Source organism: Grampus griseus (genome assembly GCF_964374135.1).
Source record: "Grampus griseus genome assembly, chromosome: 19".
Lineage (NCBI taxonomy): Eukaryota > Metazoa > Chordata > Mammalia > Artiodactyla > Delphinidae > Grampus > Grampus griseus.
In genome coordinates this window covers 8,980,475-8,998,077 of record NC_139013.1, presented here as the reverse complement: position 1 = coordinate 8,998,077, position 17,603 = coordinate 8,980,475, and the positions used below count along the sequence as shown (strand labels likewise).

The following is a 17,603-nucleotide window of genomic DNA, read 5'->3' as shown; positions in this document are numbered from 1 at the left end:
CAAATTCGGTAGCCAGTCTTACGTCTAAGAGTTTAAGATCGGTCATGTCCCAAATTCTGGAATTATAAGACCCTGGCTGTAAGATTCTATGATTCCACCCTAACAGAATCTAAGCGTCTTTTGTCTCCCAGATGCTGTGAGGCTTTGCGCTCACCATTCTACGATTCCAGGGGCCTTTGTTCTACGTTCTAAGAGGCTTTGTTCTCAGCCTTCTAAGATGCTCTGTTCTCAACGTTCTGTGGTTCATAAGTCTGAGCCTGACGTTCGTTTCCAAGGTTCCCTCCTCCCTCCCCTGGCTCCGCGAGCGGGGCTGGCGCCCCCTCAGGCGGCCAGCCAGTGTCACTACACCGAGTGTGCGTCCCTACAACCTTCAAGATTTAGCTTCAAAATTCATACCCATTTCTCAGACAGACCTTCACTCCCTAAAAGCCAGGGCCCAGAAGATCATGTAAGACCCTCCCTCTTTTATGATCCCAGGTTACCTTCCGGTCCTGAACTGGAGAGACAATGTTGGTGACTGAGAGCAAAGACTCCAGAACCAGACTGCCTAGGGTGAGCCCTAGCTCTGCCACTTTCTAGCTGTGTGACCTTGGGAAACATGCTTAACCTCTCTGTGCCTCAATTTCCTTAGCTGTATAATCGGAGTTGTAACACTGTCTACCTCATAGAGTTGTTATGAGGATTAAGGGAGATGTTTGTCAAGTGCTTGGAGTAGTGCCTTCCATGTATAAAGAGCCACAGAAGGGCCTGATAAATAAGTTAAAAATAATCTAGTGAGTCCCAAGGAGAAAAAATGAGTCTGGGTTTTAGTAGAGATAAACTTTATTTAATCCCCCTCTTGTTTTATTATTATTATTATTTACTTACTTATTTTGGCTGCGCTGGGTCTTAGTTGCCGCACGCGGGATCTTAGTCGTGGCATGCATGCGGGATCTAGTTCCTTGGCCAGGGATTGAACCCGGGCCCCCTGCATCGGGAGCATGGAGTCTTACCCACTGGACCACCAGGGAAGTCCCCCCTGCCTCTTGTTTAAGACAGATGTAGACTGTCCTTACATTACCTAAATTTACCAACAATGGGGAGATGATCAGGCTGATGAAAGGGGATATGGAAAACTCTCTCTCAAACAAGATTTTCTTAGTAGTAAGGATCTGGGGTGATGTCAGGATTGGTCTTCATCTCTGCTGTTTGTGCAAGACCAGTTGAACCATTTGCTGTGTAAAATGTTGGATCTGGAGCTGACTTAGGGGTTCTGGCCATTTGAAGATGGGTATTCCTAGGAAGACAAATAAAAAGAGAATTATTCATGGTTGAATAAGGGAGTAAAACCAAGATTTGAGACCAGAGGGCAGCCATTTAAGAGGGTTCCAAGAAGGAGGTGAAGAGAGATCCTTGGTTGGTGGAGTCAGAACAGCGGTAGCAATTTTGTGGATTTCCTTGTTGGCCTTTTCATGTTGATGACGATGATGTCTGCAGAATTCCTGGGGATGAATCTGGAACTTCCTGGTTCCAGGAAGTTCCTGGGGTTACTTCCAACCGCAGCACACAAGTCCCTGCCCTGGAAACCCCTGAAGAGTTGTACAAACATGGTCAGAGGCCAGATGAAATCCTTGGAGTTTACTCCCAAGCATTTGGTTTCTTATCCCAAGGTTTCTTTGGGTCCTGATGAAAAAGGAGATTACAGACATCCTGGATCTGCATGATTTCAGCCTCCACAGGATTTGGCGGATCTCTCACGTTTGTGAGGAGTTGGGTGTTTGACAGGAGAAAGAATGAATTCTGAGGTATTGACAGAATGAAGGGAAATTGAAATGCTGATAAGGGCTGCGAAGTCGCCACGAGTAAATTATGAATCACTGGGGGGCAATCCAAGACTCGTGGAAATAATTGCCTTATTTATTTGAGTGGTCAGAAAACAAATGTCGATTAAAGGTGGAAAACCAAGGAGAAGGTGCAGGGACAGGACTGGGACCATGAGATGAGTCACAAGAGGTGCGATGCCACTGACACCAAGAGACATTGTCAGTGACATCAGTTGACTCGGGATTAGTAATATTGTGATAGCTGGAAAACCCAGGTGAGTTCAATGAGGAGGTGGTTCCTGCCATTATGGTTTTATGGCATCATTTAAAGTTCAGTGATTACAGAAACTGAGTCCCGTGAAGGGGCCATTAGGGAAGTTGTATTGAATAAAAGGAGGACATGAATCCTGATTCATAGATGGTGCAGGCAGGGAGAACTTCCTGTAACAATCGAGCACTGAGTTGGGAGGGGTCTTGGAAGGGAGTATGTGGGACAATGCTCAATCCATCTGCAACGATCCTATTTTCCAAATCAGGTCACATTCTCAGATACTGGGGGATAAGACTTTCACATATATTTGGGGGGACACAATTAAACCCGTAACAGACCCAGAAACCACTGGAGTTGCATTTTCAGTCTTGGGTGAAGATGAAATTAATGATGGGATAAATGCGTTCTGTGGATAAGGTCTTACCTTCAGGTGCAAGGACATGTACTAAATAGTATACTTGTGGCTTACATCGTTGTAATTTGTCCCCAGATATCTTGCGTCCCTATGGGCAAGGGCACGGGGTAGATATTGAGTGGCAGTGAGTGAGCTGTTGAAATGAACAGACGAGAAGATGATCCACGTTTTGGATTAGAGAGGAACTGCAAGGGAAAACCAAATCCTTCAAATTTATACTCAGCGTCTGAGAAAAGTAAGTAGGAACTTCAGTGAGTCCTTGAGACCTACCTGTCCGTGTATATTGTTGATGTTCCCAGGTGAAAACAAAGAGAGACTGTGAATTGGGGGGTGTTGGAAGGAATAGAGGCTGGCCAGGAAGGTGTATGGATCGGGAGCTCTCGGGAACCAAGCTTTGACTATTTTATTTATAGCCTAGAGGTCTTGGACTAGCCAGTATCCCAGTGGAAACACTGGGGTTCTTCTTGGTTCCCTGACCAGGGATTGAACCCAGGCCCTCGGCAGTAAAAACGCAGAGTCCTAACCACTGGACCGCGAGGGAATTTCCAACATTGGGGTTCTTGACAGTCAAGATGGGAGTGTTGCAGGGGCTGGAGGTGGGTATGAGGAGGCCTTGAATGATGGGTTGAGTGTGTCAGAGCATGTGAAGGTGGTTTCAGGAGGGACATGAAAAAAATCTATTTCCACTTTAAGAGGCTCAGCCTCTGAGATGCATCCTATGTTTGCTGAGTTGGAGGCCCAAAGAGAATCACGGGTTGGGGTCAGCATATCTTGACTCTGTGGGCCTCAGGGAGAGGTTGATGGGTTTTTTTCTGGGGGGTGAGGGAGATTAGTGATCTAAGATGGACAGTGGCAGTCAGGGACTGGGAAAAATAGGCTCTCTTGTGAACATGAAATGTTAATGTTCCCAAATGATAAAATATCCCTTCCTGAAAGACTTATTGGAATAATCTGAGTAAGAAACTGTGCTGGGTAGTAAGGGGCCTAACAAGACGGACGGAGAGTGGCTTAGACACGGTGTGGCAAATTGTGGCATCTCATGGCAATCATTGCTGGGCAGGGGGCTTCTCTGGTGGCGCAGTGGTTAAGCATCTGCCTGCCAATGCAGGGAACACGGGTTCGAGCCCTGGTCTGGGAAGATCCCACATGCTGCGAAGCAGTTAAGCCCATGCGCCACAACTACTGAAGCCCACGCGCCTAGAGCCCGTGCTCCGCAACAAGAGAAGCCACTGCAGTGAGAAGCCCGTGCACCGCAACGGAGAGTAGCCCGCAAGAAGCAAGTCACTAAGAAGCAACGAAGACCCAACGCAGCCATGAATAAATAAATCAAATAAATCAATTTAAAAATCATTGCTGGGCACCAAGAGAGGGTAAGGGGTTGGGGGGACTGTGAGATACTTAAGGAGGTGGGGTGGCCCCTGTATCTACAAAGCCGGGGCTAGCACGTCCATTAATGAGAACGGTCATTTCCCTCTGTGGGTTGAAGGGTGTTTATGGACACAGAGGAAAAAATCTGCTGGGAGTCCCTGAGGAGACTGAATACAATTCCGTTTTGTATTTTAAAGCTGGACAGTCTCAAATCCAACGTCCCTTTTCTTTACAGTACCTATAGCTGTCTCTGTCAAGATTTGGTTTAGTGTTTTGTGATGGCCCTGATAGGATGGATCTTTTTTTTCTTTTCCTCTCCCGTTGTTTAAGTAGCAGGTCTTAAACTGGATTGTGTGAATTTTTTTTTTTCCTGCATCCTCTTGTTGGGCTCTCTTGGAGTTCTGGAATCAAGGTATTTCTCCAGCTAACATGGTGTTTTTCATCATGTCTCTAATTTTTGGTCTCAGAATGTTGACAAAACTCGTGGCCACGATAGAAGCGGTGTGACTGTCAAGGACCAGGCCTTTCCATACATTTCCTGGACTGGCTGTATCATTGCAGATGGATTTGGGACTCTGTTGTCTACACTCCTGGATTTTAGACCAGTCAGTTTTAGGAGAAGCATTCAGGATGGAGTCTAAGAGACATTTATTCCCCCATAGTATTGGCTTGGATTCTGCCTCGGAGGTGTTCTGGCTCATTTGGAGATCCTCATTGACTGAAGTTCATTTAGCTTTTTCAAACTAAAGATGTGCAACTCCGGAACCGACCAGCAGATGGACTAATGGATATAAATTGGAAAGACTTGGAGCGTAAGCTCTGGGTACTAGCCTAAATTGGCTGCTAAATACCACCCTGTTTTTATGGGGCTCGGGAAAATCTCTAACTATGGCGTGTAACTCCAAGCGTGACCAAGGTGTAAAGAGAACTTGTCTAAGTGCATGCTCTGATTGCTTGCCTTCAGCTGTAGGGCCAACAATCTGAGTGAACAACGGGGAGCTAGGGAGCTGAAGGGCAGGGGTCAAAGGAAGAGAGAGGTTCCCTCTGCCTACAACCTCAGGGCCAAGGTGAACCTTAAGAAGTCAGCTCAGGGACTTGGAACTAGATCCCGCATGCCGCAACTGAAGATCCGCATACCGCAATGAAGATTGCGCATAACGCAACTAACATCTGATGCAGCCAAATATTTAAAAAAAAAAAAAAGTCAGCTCAGAAGAGCTGCCCCCAGACCCCCAGGCTCCCTCTAGGCTGCCCCACCCTCTTGGGCTCTCCCATTCCAGCCCTCCCCACTCTGGGTCATCACTCACAGGGAACGGGTCTGTCTCCCCCACGGGATGGTGAACCCCCCTGAAGGCAGGACCTGGGCTGTCTCAGTTACCACCGTGTCCCCAGCATCATCCAGCACAGTGTGAGAAATGGAGGAACCGACGAGTGGGCACATTCAGTGTGTAGACAAGTCATCGCATCAATTTAAGAGAAAACACCAGCTGCTGTGTATCAGCTTTCTACCGTGGGCCAGACTTGTGCTAACTGCATTGTTATTAATACTTGTGATTAGTAGCAATAAGACCAAATAAAAAATTAAACCGTCAAGCCATGAGATTACTTGCTTTTCTATAAATCCTTCCCCCCTCCGATCACATTCCTTCCATCTCTCCTCCATTACTCTTCCCTCTCATATGCTCCTCCACACTGTTCCCCTCTAGTCCTCCCTCCTGGCAGTGCTCCCTCTGTGTATATATATATATATATTTTTTTTAATTAATTAATTTATTTTTGCCTGCGTTGGGTCTTTGTTGCTGTGTGCGGGCTTTCTCTAGTTGCGGCGAGCCGGGACTACTCTTCGTTGAGGCACGCGGGCTTCTCATTGCTGTGGCTTCTCTTGTTGCAGATCATGGGCTCTAGGCGCGCGGGCTTCAGTAGTTGTAGCACGTGGGCTCAGTAGTTGTGGCTCGCGCGGGCTCTAGAGCGCAGGCTCAGTAGTTGTGGTGCACGGGCTTAGTTGCTCCGCAGCCTGTGGGATCTTCCCGGACCAGGGCTGGAACCCCTGACCCCTGCATTGGCAGGCGGAGTCTCAACCACTGCGCCACCAGGGAAGCCCCCTCTGTATATTTTTTACCCCAGTTAGTTCTCCTTCCAAAACTCCTCTCCCTTCAGTGCTCCTCCCCATCCCTCCTCCATCCCATCTTCTTTCCAGGTGAACTCCATCTGGGTGAACAACAAACTAATGATAGGAGAGTGCGGTGTGGCCAAAAGATCAAGGCCATTGGGTCAGGGATGAGTCCGTTTTAATTGCTGAGGAATTAGCTTTGTAAATAACCCCGGCCCCTGCCCCCAGCCCCGCCATGCCCCTCCCCCGGGGCGTGTCCAGTTTGGGCTGGAACCTGCTTCCCCTAGAACAGTTCATCGCTGGGAAGGCGTGGAGGGCCCCTCTCCGAAGACAGGAGGAGAGCATCACGAGGCAGCCAGGGCGGGAGCACGAGGCCTCAGAGGACACTGATGCGCTCGGCCAGCCCCTGCATCTCGTGGTCCCGGGGTGGGAGGCTCCCGCCGAACTCCCCGTCGGCTGGCAGCCCCGACCCGGGCAGCGGGTGCTCTGCCACGAACTGCTCCCAGCGCGCATCATCACTCTCGTGCGTTATGTACCGTTCGCCCATCTTCCCCTCCAGCTCTCGGAGGTCCAGCCACGTCTGGTACTCCTGGGCGGAGGAGAACAGGGGTTAGTTTGGGTGCTGCACCAAGGGCAGGCAATAGCGGCCAGAGCTTCGCCCCCATATGATCTGCCCTGCCAGTGAGAAGCCGGGTACGAGGGAAGGTGAAGGCACACCCTTCACAACCTGCCCAGCCAATTAGCTCCACCCCCTTCTACAGCCCAGCCAATGGGAGGCTCAGCCACGTTCCACGTCCATGAAAAATGTACCTACCTCCTTCACTACCTTAGCAGCCAGTAAGAGATATGGCTCCACCCCTTCCTCTAACCCAGCCAATGGGCCAGCCCCTCCCACTTCGCTCTCAGCCCCGCCCCTGCATCACCTGTAACCAGGGGTGGCTGAGAGACTTGTCCACGCTGTAGCGCTTGCGCATCTTCACCTGCAGTAGGTTGTTGATGAGGTCGATGGCTGCACCGGAAGGAGAGAGACGGCTCAAGCCCTGCGGGGTGTGGGGCCGTCCCTCCTCCAACAGGAATCCCAGCCTACTAGCCTGCCATCCAGGCCTTCCTTCTTCACTGGCATGAAAGCGTCACCTGCACTAATCACTCACCCACCCATTTCCTCGTTAAATTACACATTTACCCCCACCCCTCACGAGGCACACACTAGATCCTCCATCTCTTCTCCAAGTCTCTACCTCAGTTTCCCCATTCCTATATCACCTTCATAAGTTTTGTCATACACAAGTACATACAGGATCTTGGCTTGCAGGATCTCAGTTCCCCGACCAGGGATTGAGCCTGGGCCACAGCGGTGAAAGCGCGGAGTCCTAACCTCTAGGCCAGCAGGGAGCTCCCAAATGATTGTCTTAACTAACCTCCCTCCCACACTTCCTGTCCTCCTGAGCTTCTGGCTTCAGGACCTGCCCCTTGTTCTAACTTATCTAAGGCTTCTTGATGCACCCCAGTATCTTAGCCCTGCCCTTAGCTCACCCTCATACTTGGCTTTGCCCCAGAGCCACGGCCTCAGGACTTAATTTTCCCAGGCCCATCTTGAAGTCGGCAAGGCGCATCACACTACCAGGTCACAACGCCACAGCCCCTATATGCAGAGATCCCAAGATCTGCCTCCATCCTGGCCCCCAACCCCTGCCACCATATGCTTCTCTGACCTCCACCTGCTCCCAGGTTCCAGGTGTGACTTTGGTCTCAGGGCCGGTCAGTCCTTCTCCTGGACAGCTTCAGAAATCCTCCATGGCCCTGCCCCTCCTCTAGCCATGCCCCTAAACCAGCTCCCTCCATCACTGGATCCAACACCATGGCCCCAGGCCCATCTCCATCCCAGTCACAGACCCAATACCCGGCAAATTAGCCAAGCCCGTGTTTCTTAACCTTGCCCCATGGTCCCACCGCTTCTGCAGGACTAACCCTTTTGGGGTCATAACCCCAAAGACTCCAGGCCCCAGCCAGTGCCTTGGGAGGATCTGTTCCCTCTCTTGGCCACCCCAGCCCATTGGCTTTCTCAGGTCTAGTCCCTCTCCTGGTCCCACCCTAGACAAGCCAAGTCTTAGCCCCCAAGGCAGCAAGGGTCTGTCTTAGCGCTGCTAGGACACTTCCTTTCCAAATCACATGACCTAGTCTAGGCCTGAGTCTAGGGACCCTGGTTCCATACACCCTCTTGAGTCCCTAGCCCAACGTCCCAGGTCCTGGTGCCTCCCTGTTTAAAAGACGGCCCTCCCCATGCCCTTGCCCCATCACTAGGCTCCACCCTCATGACACCAGGCTGTTTTTTAGGGCCCAACCCTCCTGCGGCCCCGCCCATTCTTCCCACCATGCCCCCACCAGGGGGCCGAGGCCCTCGCCTCGGCCCAGGGGTCAGGTGAGTCCCACACCTCCCGCGGAGATGCAGCTCCAAGGGCAGGCTGGGTACATGAAGGCAGCGTTCTGAATCTGGTCTTTGATGTCCTCGTCCTCGTTGAAGGGAAACGTGCCACTGAGGCTGACGTACATGATCACGCCCACTGACCACATGTCCAGCGAGCGGTTGTAGCCCTGGTTGAGCAGCACCTCGGGCGCCAGGTAGGCCGGCGTGCCCACCACCGAGCGCCGGAACGACTTCTCGCCGATGATACGCGCGAAGCCGAAGTCACACAGCTTCACCTGCGGAGGCGAAGGGTAGAGGGTCTGAGGGTGTGTGGAGGTCGTGCTTCCCGCCCCTCCGCAAGTGTACCCCACCGCGGTATTCCAGACAAACTCGAACGCTGGTTCGAATCCAGCTTCCTCTGTTCACTAGCTGGGTGACCCTGGGCAAGTGACTTCCTCTCTCTGTGCCTCAGTTTCCTCATCTGTACGAGGAGGAGGAGGACGAGGGGGAGCGTACCAACGCCTGTATCAGATGGCGGCCGTGAGGATTCCCTGAGTTGATCCATCTAAAACTCACAGGACAATAAATGGCCGGCGTGCAGTGAGGGGTCCATAAAGGCTCCCTGCCACTTGACCTCTGTCACATCGAGCAGGTCTCAACCTCCTCGTGCCTCTGCTTCCTCTTTTGCACAGTGGAGATGCTAACAGTTCCTACTTAAAGGGTAGGGTGTATGAACTGAAATATATGGAAGATGTTAGGAGCAGCGGCAGGCATAGAGCGAGCCTCGGCGACCTCAGCGGAGGGACCTAACTTCTCCCAGCACGGGTTTTGTCTTCTGGGTTGGGAATGTTAACAGCAGCTGCCGCTCAGGCTTCCCTGGGGATTAAATGGGACCGAACATGTAAATCTCTGACGATGGTATCCAGACGGTAACAGGTGAGAACTTACCTTGCCCTTGTTGGGGGCAGTCTAGGGTCATGGACAGGCTTTAGAGCCAGCAATATCTGGGTTCAAGGTCCTGTCTGCTGCTTACCAGTCCATGGGCAGCTGCTACCTCTATTCACATACTGTCCCTCCCCTACACAAAACCCTTCTCTGGCTGACTATTGCCCTGAGCCTCTGTTGCCTTCAAAAACAGCCACACCCCAACCCATGACCCAAATCTCAATGTGACAACCAAACCACCCTTTCCTAAGATCCTTTGCCCTTCTGACAGACCTTATAATCTTTTCCTTTTCTAAGATCCACGCTTTTCTACCTATCTTACAATGGAATATTATATGGCCATAAAAAGAAGTGAAGTTCTGACACATGCTACAACCTAAATGAACCCTGAAAACATTAACTAAGTGAAAGAAGCCAGTCACAAAGACCACATATTATATTATTGTATATTCCATATATTTAATTCCATTTATATGCAATGCTCAGAACAGACAAATCCATGGAAAGCAGATCGGTGGTTGTGGGTTGGGGGGATGATGGGACTGGAGGATGTTGGCTAAGAGGTATGAGGTTTCTTTTGTGGTGGTGAAAATATTCCAAAATTGATCGTGGTGATGGTTGCACAACTCTGAATACATTAAAAGCCACTGAATTGTATACTTTAAATCGGTGAATTGTATAGTATATGCATTATATCTCAATAAAGCTGTTAAAAAAAACAAAAGTACAGATCTTTCCACCACAGGGCCTTTGCACAGGCTGTTCCAGCTGCCTAGAACACTTGTCCCCCCAGAAAACTACTCCTTCTTCAGATAGGTTTTCTCTGACTCTCCACTGGGCTATACAGTTACGTGAGCTCATAGAACTGTGTCATGGAACTCATCACAGATATAATTACATTTCTGGGACAAATTGATCAACATTTGCTCTTCCCTCTATGATCTTTGCTGTCCAATATGGTGGCCACTGGCCACATGTGGCTGCTGAGCACATGAATGTGGCAAGTGCAACTGAGGAACTACTTTCTATTTAATTTTAATTAATTTATATTTAAAAAGGGATCCTAGGGACTTCCCTGGCAGTCCAGTGGTTAAGAATCCGCACTTCCACTGCAGGAGGCATGGGTCTGATCCCTGGCTGGGGAACTAGGATCCCACGTGCCGTGCGGTACGGTCAAAAATAAAAAATAAAATAAAAATAAAAAGGGATTCTAGATTTTGTTATCGGAAAACTTTTAAATACGCTTGGAACAACTTGGGTGTGTCAATCCACTTTCCCAACGGTTAATTTTATGAAATCTAAGTACAAAACCGAGTATTTCTGATAGAAATTTAATATCTGAATTGAGATGTGCTGTAAGTGTAAAATACACACCGGATTTGGAACACAGTATGAAAAGAAAGAATATTTCATTAATAATGTTTATGCTGGGACTTCCCTGGTGGTCCAGTGGCTAAGACTCCATGCACCCAGTGCAGGGAGCATAGGTTCGATCCCTGGTCAGGGAACTAGATCCCACATGCTGCAGCTGAGAGTTCACATGCCGCAACTAAAGATACTGCATGTTGCAACTAAGATCCGGCGCAGCCAAACAAACCAATAAATAAATATACTTTTTTTCATTAAAAAAAACTCAATAATGTTTATGCTGATTGCATGTTGAAATTGTCATATTTAGATATACTAAATAATTATTAAAGTTAATTTCACCAGTTTCTTTTCACTGTTTAAAATGTGCCTACTAGAAAATGTAAAATTACACATATGGTTCACATTATATTTCTAGTAGATATTACTGCTCGAAGTTAGAGTTTCTCATTCACTGCACTATTGACATTAGGGAAAGATAATCCTTTGTTATGGGGCTGTCCTGTGCACTGTAGGGTGTTTAGATGCCCGTAGCAACTGCCCCCCCCAAACAGTTGTGACAACCAAAAATGTCTCCAACATTGTCAAATGTCCCCCGGGGGGCAAAATCACCCCCCCACCCCCGCTGTAAACCAGTGGGCATAGAGATGGGGATGTCTCTACTTACCACAGTTCCTAATGCCCCAGCATGGAGCCTGGCACAAAGCAGGCACACAGTAATTTTTAGTTGGTGACCAAAATGAACTTTTAAAATGAAACGAAATAATCACAAAACATAGATAATAAAGCAAAAACTTCACAGGGATGTGGAAGGGCTAAATGAGAACCTGTAACTAAAGGCCCGTGAACACAGTAGGCACACAATCAACTGTAGCTGTTATAATCGTCACTCTTGCTTAATCTGGTTCTGCCCCAAGGGGGTTCTCATCGACTAGTCAGAGGCTCATCAAAACTGTTTTCCTAAGAGACCCACAGAAGAAATTACCAGTGGCCCCCCTCTGATATCTGTTCTCTGCTTCTCCCCTTCCTAAAAATCCTGAATTTTTAATGAGCCACATGGTCACCCAGAATGAAAACTACATTTCCCAGTTCCCTTTGCAGCCAGCCATGACCACGTGATAAAGTTCCAGTCAATGGGATGTGAGAAGTGCCCCATGCAACTTCAAAGTATTGCCTTAGGGAAGGTAAGGGGTGTATCCATTTCTTCTACCCCATTTCTTTCCTCTCTTCCTCCCACCCCCATTATCTTTTCACAATTGGGGGCGCGGCAGCAGCACATCATGGACCATGAAGACCAGGCAACACCATAGAGAGGCCAGCACACGACAGCAGGAGCTGTGGTCCCAACACCATGGAGCTGCTTTTTCACCCTCAAAATGCTTATGCTGGACCCTACACGAGTGAGAGACAAGCCTCTATCTCATTTAGGCCATTATCTTGGGTCTCTGTGTCTGATTAATTATCTTGATTAATACAATCCCCACCCACCACCAGTACTGGAAGGACTTCCCCAAATCAGGAGGAGACATGTCTGACCTGAGGAAATGGGTCGGCTGACGCCAGCAACACATTTTCCGGTTTCAAGTCACAGTGGACGATATTCTTGAAGTGAAGGTGTCTCAAAGCCACCAGGATCTGAGGGGAGGCAATGGAGCCAGTAAGAAAGTTAGAAAGGTCCCTGCCCCAAGATTCTGCCCTCAGCAGCCAGCCCTCCACACCCCATCCATGCCCCACTCTGTACCCCTAAAGATGCCCCCCAGCACTAGGGGAGGCACTGGAGCACCAACGAAGAATTTCAAAACCCCAGAACCATTTCCATCAGAGATAGGAGTTGGACATACAATTCTAGGAAGGCTGAACTGGAGCAGAGATTTGGGAAGCTCCTGAGACACCTTGGCATGTGGATCATGATGAAAAAGTGCTATGAATAAAGCAGTGGCTTTCAAGGAGGTACTATTGTGTGATTCCATTTTTTAAAAAATATTTTTCAGCCATTAAAAAAATGGAAACAATACAAACAATACCAACATGACATGTCATAAATTAAACGTAACACCTTTAAGAGGTGGGGGGATTGTAGAGCCAGCCTACTAAGGTAGCAAACCTGGCTCCACACTTACTAGCCTGTTGCCTAGGGCAAGTCTCTTAACCTCTCCGGGTCTCAGTTTTCTCACCTGTAAAATGGGGGTAATAGCAGTACCCATCCTCATGGGTTGCTGTGAGCTTTAAGTGAGTTGACGCATATAGAGTGCTTAGGGCAGTGTCTGGCACAGAGCAAGCACTCCACGTGAGCTATTATTATTGTTGCTGTTTTTAGTTATTATTCTTGTGGTGGTCTGTTAGCAGACATATTCTTGTGAGTGTTTCAAATAAAACTTTTCCTGCTGTATCTATTAATTTAAGAGTATTCTATGATGGCAAGGTGAGCTGACTTAAAAAAAAACAAAAACAAAAAACTGTTACCATCTGTTACCACTAATCTACGGGAGCCATGATTTTCCTTGATTCTAGGTAACCCAAACAAAATACACAGGAAGTACAGAGTGATATAAGCATGAAGTTGTAATCTATATCTTAGAACTGAAGTACTTGTACTTTCTCATTGTTTTTGCTGGATGATTTTCGAGTACGGAAATGCTATTTGAAAGCTACTGCTGAGGTCCAAGCTCCTCATTCTACAGACAGGGAGACTGAGATCCAAAGACGTATATGGACATCCTCTTCTACAGATCTTCAGTTTTTTTATTTTTCCAACCCCTAGTAAATGTGGTGAACAGAAAGGGCAGATTGGAAGCTAGACAGACCCAGGTTCAAACCTTGGCCAGACAGCTACCTAGCGATGTGACCTTGTAGCTGTGTGACCCTGGGCAAGACCTAGGAACCTCCCTCCACCTCAGTTTCCTCATCTGTAAGATGTGGATTATAGTAATACCTACCTCAAAGGTGGTTGTGAAGCCTATAAGTTCATGAGGTATAGGGCTTAGCACAGGACTTGGGGTGGGGCAGGCAAGAGGCAAAAAGCAGAAATCTGCAAAGGGAAAGAGAAAGAGAGAGAAGAGCACAGGCAAAAAGAGAGGAAGAGATGAAAGACCAGAAAGAGAAACTGCCTCAGTTGCTGAAGGCAGGCAGTTTCCTCTCCCCACCTGAAGTCTGGATGAGCCTGCCTCAGTGGGTTTCTAACCCCACCCTGCAAGTCAGCCTGACAAAGGCACACAGCTTGGGAGAGCAAGGGTGCTGGGCCTGGAGAAAGGAAGCCAGCACAGGGGACTTTGCAACCAACAGAGAACATGTCCCAGAATCAGGTGTGGAACCAGCCAGGTGGGAAGGCTGTGAAACCCAGAAAATGAAAGTAAACCATGAACAAAATAAAGAGGAAAAGAAATACTGGGATTAGAGATGGGTACAACACAAGCAGCAAAGATCCAGGGTCCTTCATATACAAAGAGCTCTTACAATTCAATAAGAATAATCCAATTGAAAAATGGGCAAAGAGTGCATAAAGCACAGGCCAATAAACATGTGAAAATATGCTCAACTTCACCCACAATTTTTAAACCAGCAAATGAAGCCACATGTAGTATTATTTTTCCACCTTTAAAACTGGTGATTGGGCTTCCCTGGTGGCACAGTGGTTATGAGTCTGCCTGCCAATGCAGGGGACATGGGTTCGAGCCCTGATCCAGGAAGATCCCACATGCCGCAGAGCAACTAAGCCAGTGCACCACAACTACTGGGCCTGCACTCTAGAGCCCACGAGCCACAACTACTGAGCTCACGTGCCACAACAACTGACGCCTGCATACCTAGAGCCCGTGCTCAGCAACAAGAGAAGCTACTGCAATGATAAGCCCACGTACCACCAGGAAGAGTAGCCCCCACTCGCCACAACTAGAGAAAGCCCACCCGCGGCAATGAAGACCCAATGCAGCCAAAAATAAATAAATAACATTAAAAAAAAAAAAAGACTGGTGATTATATTGGGAATTCCCTGGCTGTCCAGTGGTTAGGACTAGGTGTTTTTACTGCTGTGGCCTGGGTTCAATTCCTGGTTGGGGAACTAAGATCCTGCAAGCCATGCAGCATGGCAAACAAACAAACAAAAAGCCTGGTGATTATATTATCCAGAGTTAGTCAGGAGTGAGAAAATAGACACCCTCAAACTTTGTTGGTGAGAACAAAGATTGAAGGAGGTTTTAGAGGACTTCCCTGGTGGCATAGTTGTTAAGAATCTGCCTGCCAATGCCGGGGACGTGGGTTCGATCCCTGGTGCAGGAAGATCCTACATGCCATGGTGCAACTAAGCCCATTCGCCACAACTACTGAAGCCCGTGCGCCTAGAGCCAGAGCTCCGCAGCAAGAGAAGCCACCGCAATGAGAAGCCTGCGGGCAGCAATGAAGACCCAATGCAGCCAAAAATAAATAAATTTATTAAAAAAAAAAAAAGAAAGAGGTTTTAGAGAATAACCGGGCAACATCTTTTTTAAAAATTTAAAGCACATTTCCCTGGGTTCAGGAGTCTACTCTTCGAAATGTATTCTATTGAAATTCTGCCACCAGAACCTGTCGACGTTTGTAGACAAATGTTCACAGGATGTTGTTTGCAGTAGTGGAATAGTGAAACCAACTACATGCTCAGCAACTGGGGAATTTGGTGATACCCGTCATGGGGCGCAATTAAGAAAAAGAGACAGTCCTGCTAACTACACACTGAACTAGAACAGTCTTCCAGAAGCACTGTTAAAGTGGAAGTAAGAAGCAGAACAACGTAGCGTTATATACGTGAAATCAATTAAAATGCATGCACTTGTGCACGTGCACACACACACAAATAGCACAAATTAGTTTGACTTTACTCAGTAAAAGCACAGCTCCCAGGTTTAAATCCCACCAGCTGTGTGACCCTGGGCAAGTTACTTATAAGGTCCCTGAGCCTCAGTAAAATGGGAGTAATAATAACCACTACCACATAGGTTGCTATGAAGATTAAATGAACTAAAACAGTGCCTGGCATAGAGTAAGTGCTCAATAAAGTTTAGTGACCACATTAGTTATCATCCTCATTATCAGCATCCCCCGTCCCAGCCCCGCCCACTCTGGGGGATCACTGTCCAGGGCTGGGGCTATTTTGGTCACCGCTGTGTCCTCACCCTGCCCAGTATGGCCAGGCACAGTGGTTCAGGCAGTGTTTGTTGAACCATTTAATAAATGAATGAATGAATGATCTCCTCAGAGAAAGGCCTCTCTCCCCTTCCTTGTTTCTTCATGAATAAAGTCAGGCCCAGTGAACCTGACTCATTATATAAAGTAATAAAAAATATAAAATGATAATCATTTATTATTTTTCTATAATAAGTTATTATTACTACTCTATTATTTTCTACTTATTATCTTATTATGTTTCTATTGTTATTACTCTATTATTATTCTATTAACTGTTCTATTGTAATCTATTATAATTTAAAAAGTTTCACTCTATTACTTTTTCTATGATTGTTATTATTACTCTATTATTACGTTTTCTATTACTCGCTATTATGACTCCCACCCAAGGTCTGCCTGCCCTTCGGGGGCACACGGCACATGCGCGTCTTGCAGGGCAGGTGGGGAGCCTGGGCGGGGAGGCTGGCGTTGGGCGGGGCAGTGGGCGGGGCAGGCGCACCTGGGTGATGAGGAACTTGGTGAGGCGCTCAGGCAGCCGGCCCTTCTCGCTGGAGAGGATCATCTCCAGCATGTCCCCGTGCAGCTTCTCCATCACCACAAATACCTTCTCCGGGGTCTCGAACATACACTCCAGGTTGACAATCCCCGGGTGCCGCAGACTCTGGGGTGGGTGGGGTGGGAGGGGGGGCGGGGGTCAGAACCCAGGTCACCCGCAAACTTGAGACCCTAGAGGGCAAGCCATAGGAGCAGGCAGACGACAAACAAGACAGATATCCCCGGAGGGTCGGCTGTTCCTTCCCTGGGGGTGCCATTGGGGGAGGGGAAAGGGCTTCCACAGCCCCAGACAGAACCACCCCTCCAGCGCCACCAAGTGTTCGGAAGGATCTTTACATCATGAAATTCTGGTGAAGGTCCAGGGTTGTGGGAACAAGAGAAGGGGAGCGTGGAGAAATGGGAAGGAGCTTTGTACATCTGTATCTTTTAAATCCCTGCCCTCCTTCCCTTCCCCAGCCCTTGCCTAGCTGAACCCCATCTCTCCCACCCAGGTCCCCACCCAGCCTCCTCCCTGGGGTATAGGTTCCAGCCCCACACCTTTTCCCCCTACCCTCCAATAGCAGCCTGAGGGATCTTTCGAAAGTTCACATCTGACCCTGTCCCTTCCTTGCTCAAAATCCTTCCATGGCTCCCCAGCACCCTCAGGAGAAAGCCCATAGGGTGTGACCCCCAGCCTCCCCCCTAGTCTCACCACCCACCACCTTTCTTCACATAAACCATCTAGTAACCTTGAACTCCTTCTAGTTCCTAGAAGACTTCGTGTTCCCTCTCACCTCTGGACCTTTGCACGGGTTGGTCCCTCTGCTCAGAATACCTTCTCTACCCCTTCAGTCTCAACATGCATGGTGCCTCCGCTAGGAAGCCTTCCCTGACTATCCCCAGACTGGAGGAAGTGGCAAGGGGGCAAAGGAGGAAGTGGGAAGGGAAGGCCCTTCCTGGGTGGGGAGGGGGGCAGAGTTGGACCACAGATCTCAGGGGTCACCTGCAGAATGGCTACTTCGTTCCGGAGTTGGCTCTCCTGCTTGGTGGGGAAACGCAGTTTGTCGATGACCTTTACTGCCACGTCCCGGCCTGTCTTCCGGTGCTTTCCTGGGCAGGGGGTAGGGGAGATGGGGGATGAGGGGAGCAGGACCTTCCAGTCCTGGCAAGAGGAAGGCCCCACCAGAGGGACACAGCCGGAATTGGGCAGAGGTGGATGAAAGGCC

At 48.7% G+C, this 17,603-nt stretch overlaps 1 protein-coding gene across 2 annotated transcripts in view; it reads right to left on the bottom strand.

The window, feature by feature from the left end:
• Positions 1-6,150: 6,150 nt before the first annotated feature.
• PRKD2 (protein kinase D2) overlaps positions 6,151-17,603 on the bottom strand; it is a 30,470-nt gene continuing 19,017 nt past the window's right edge. For both annotated transcript variants that reach the window (XM_082676893.1, XM_082676894.1), the window contains 6 exons: positions 17,381-17,487; positions 16,343-16,504; positions 12,220-12,318; positions 8,399-8,666; positions 6,890-6,975; positions 6,151-6,555 (listed from right to left, as the gene is read on the bottom strand). In XM_082676893.1, coding sequence (XP_082533019.1) covers positions 6,343-6,555; positions 6,890-6,975; positions 8,399-8,666; positions 12,220-12,318; positions 16,343-16,504; positions 17,381-17,487 — 935 coding nt within the window. In that variant the 3' untranslated portion in view covers positions 6,151-6,342. The remainder of the gene's footprint in view (positions 6,556-6,889; positions 6,976-8,398; positions 8,667-12,219; positions 12,319-16,342; positions 16,505-17,380; positions 17,488-17,603) is intronic.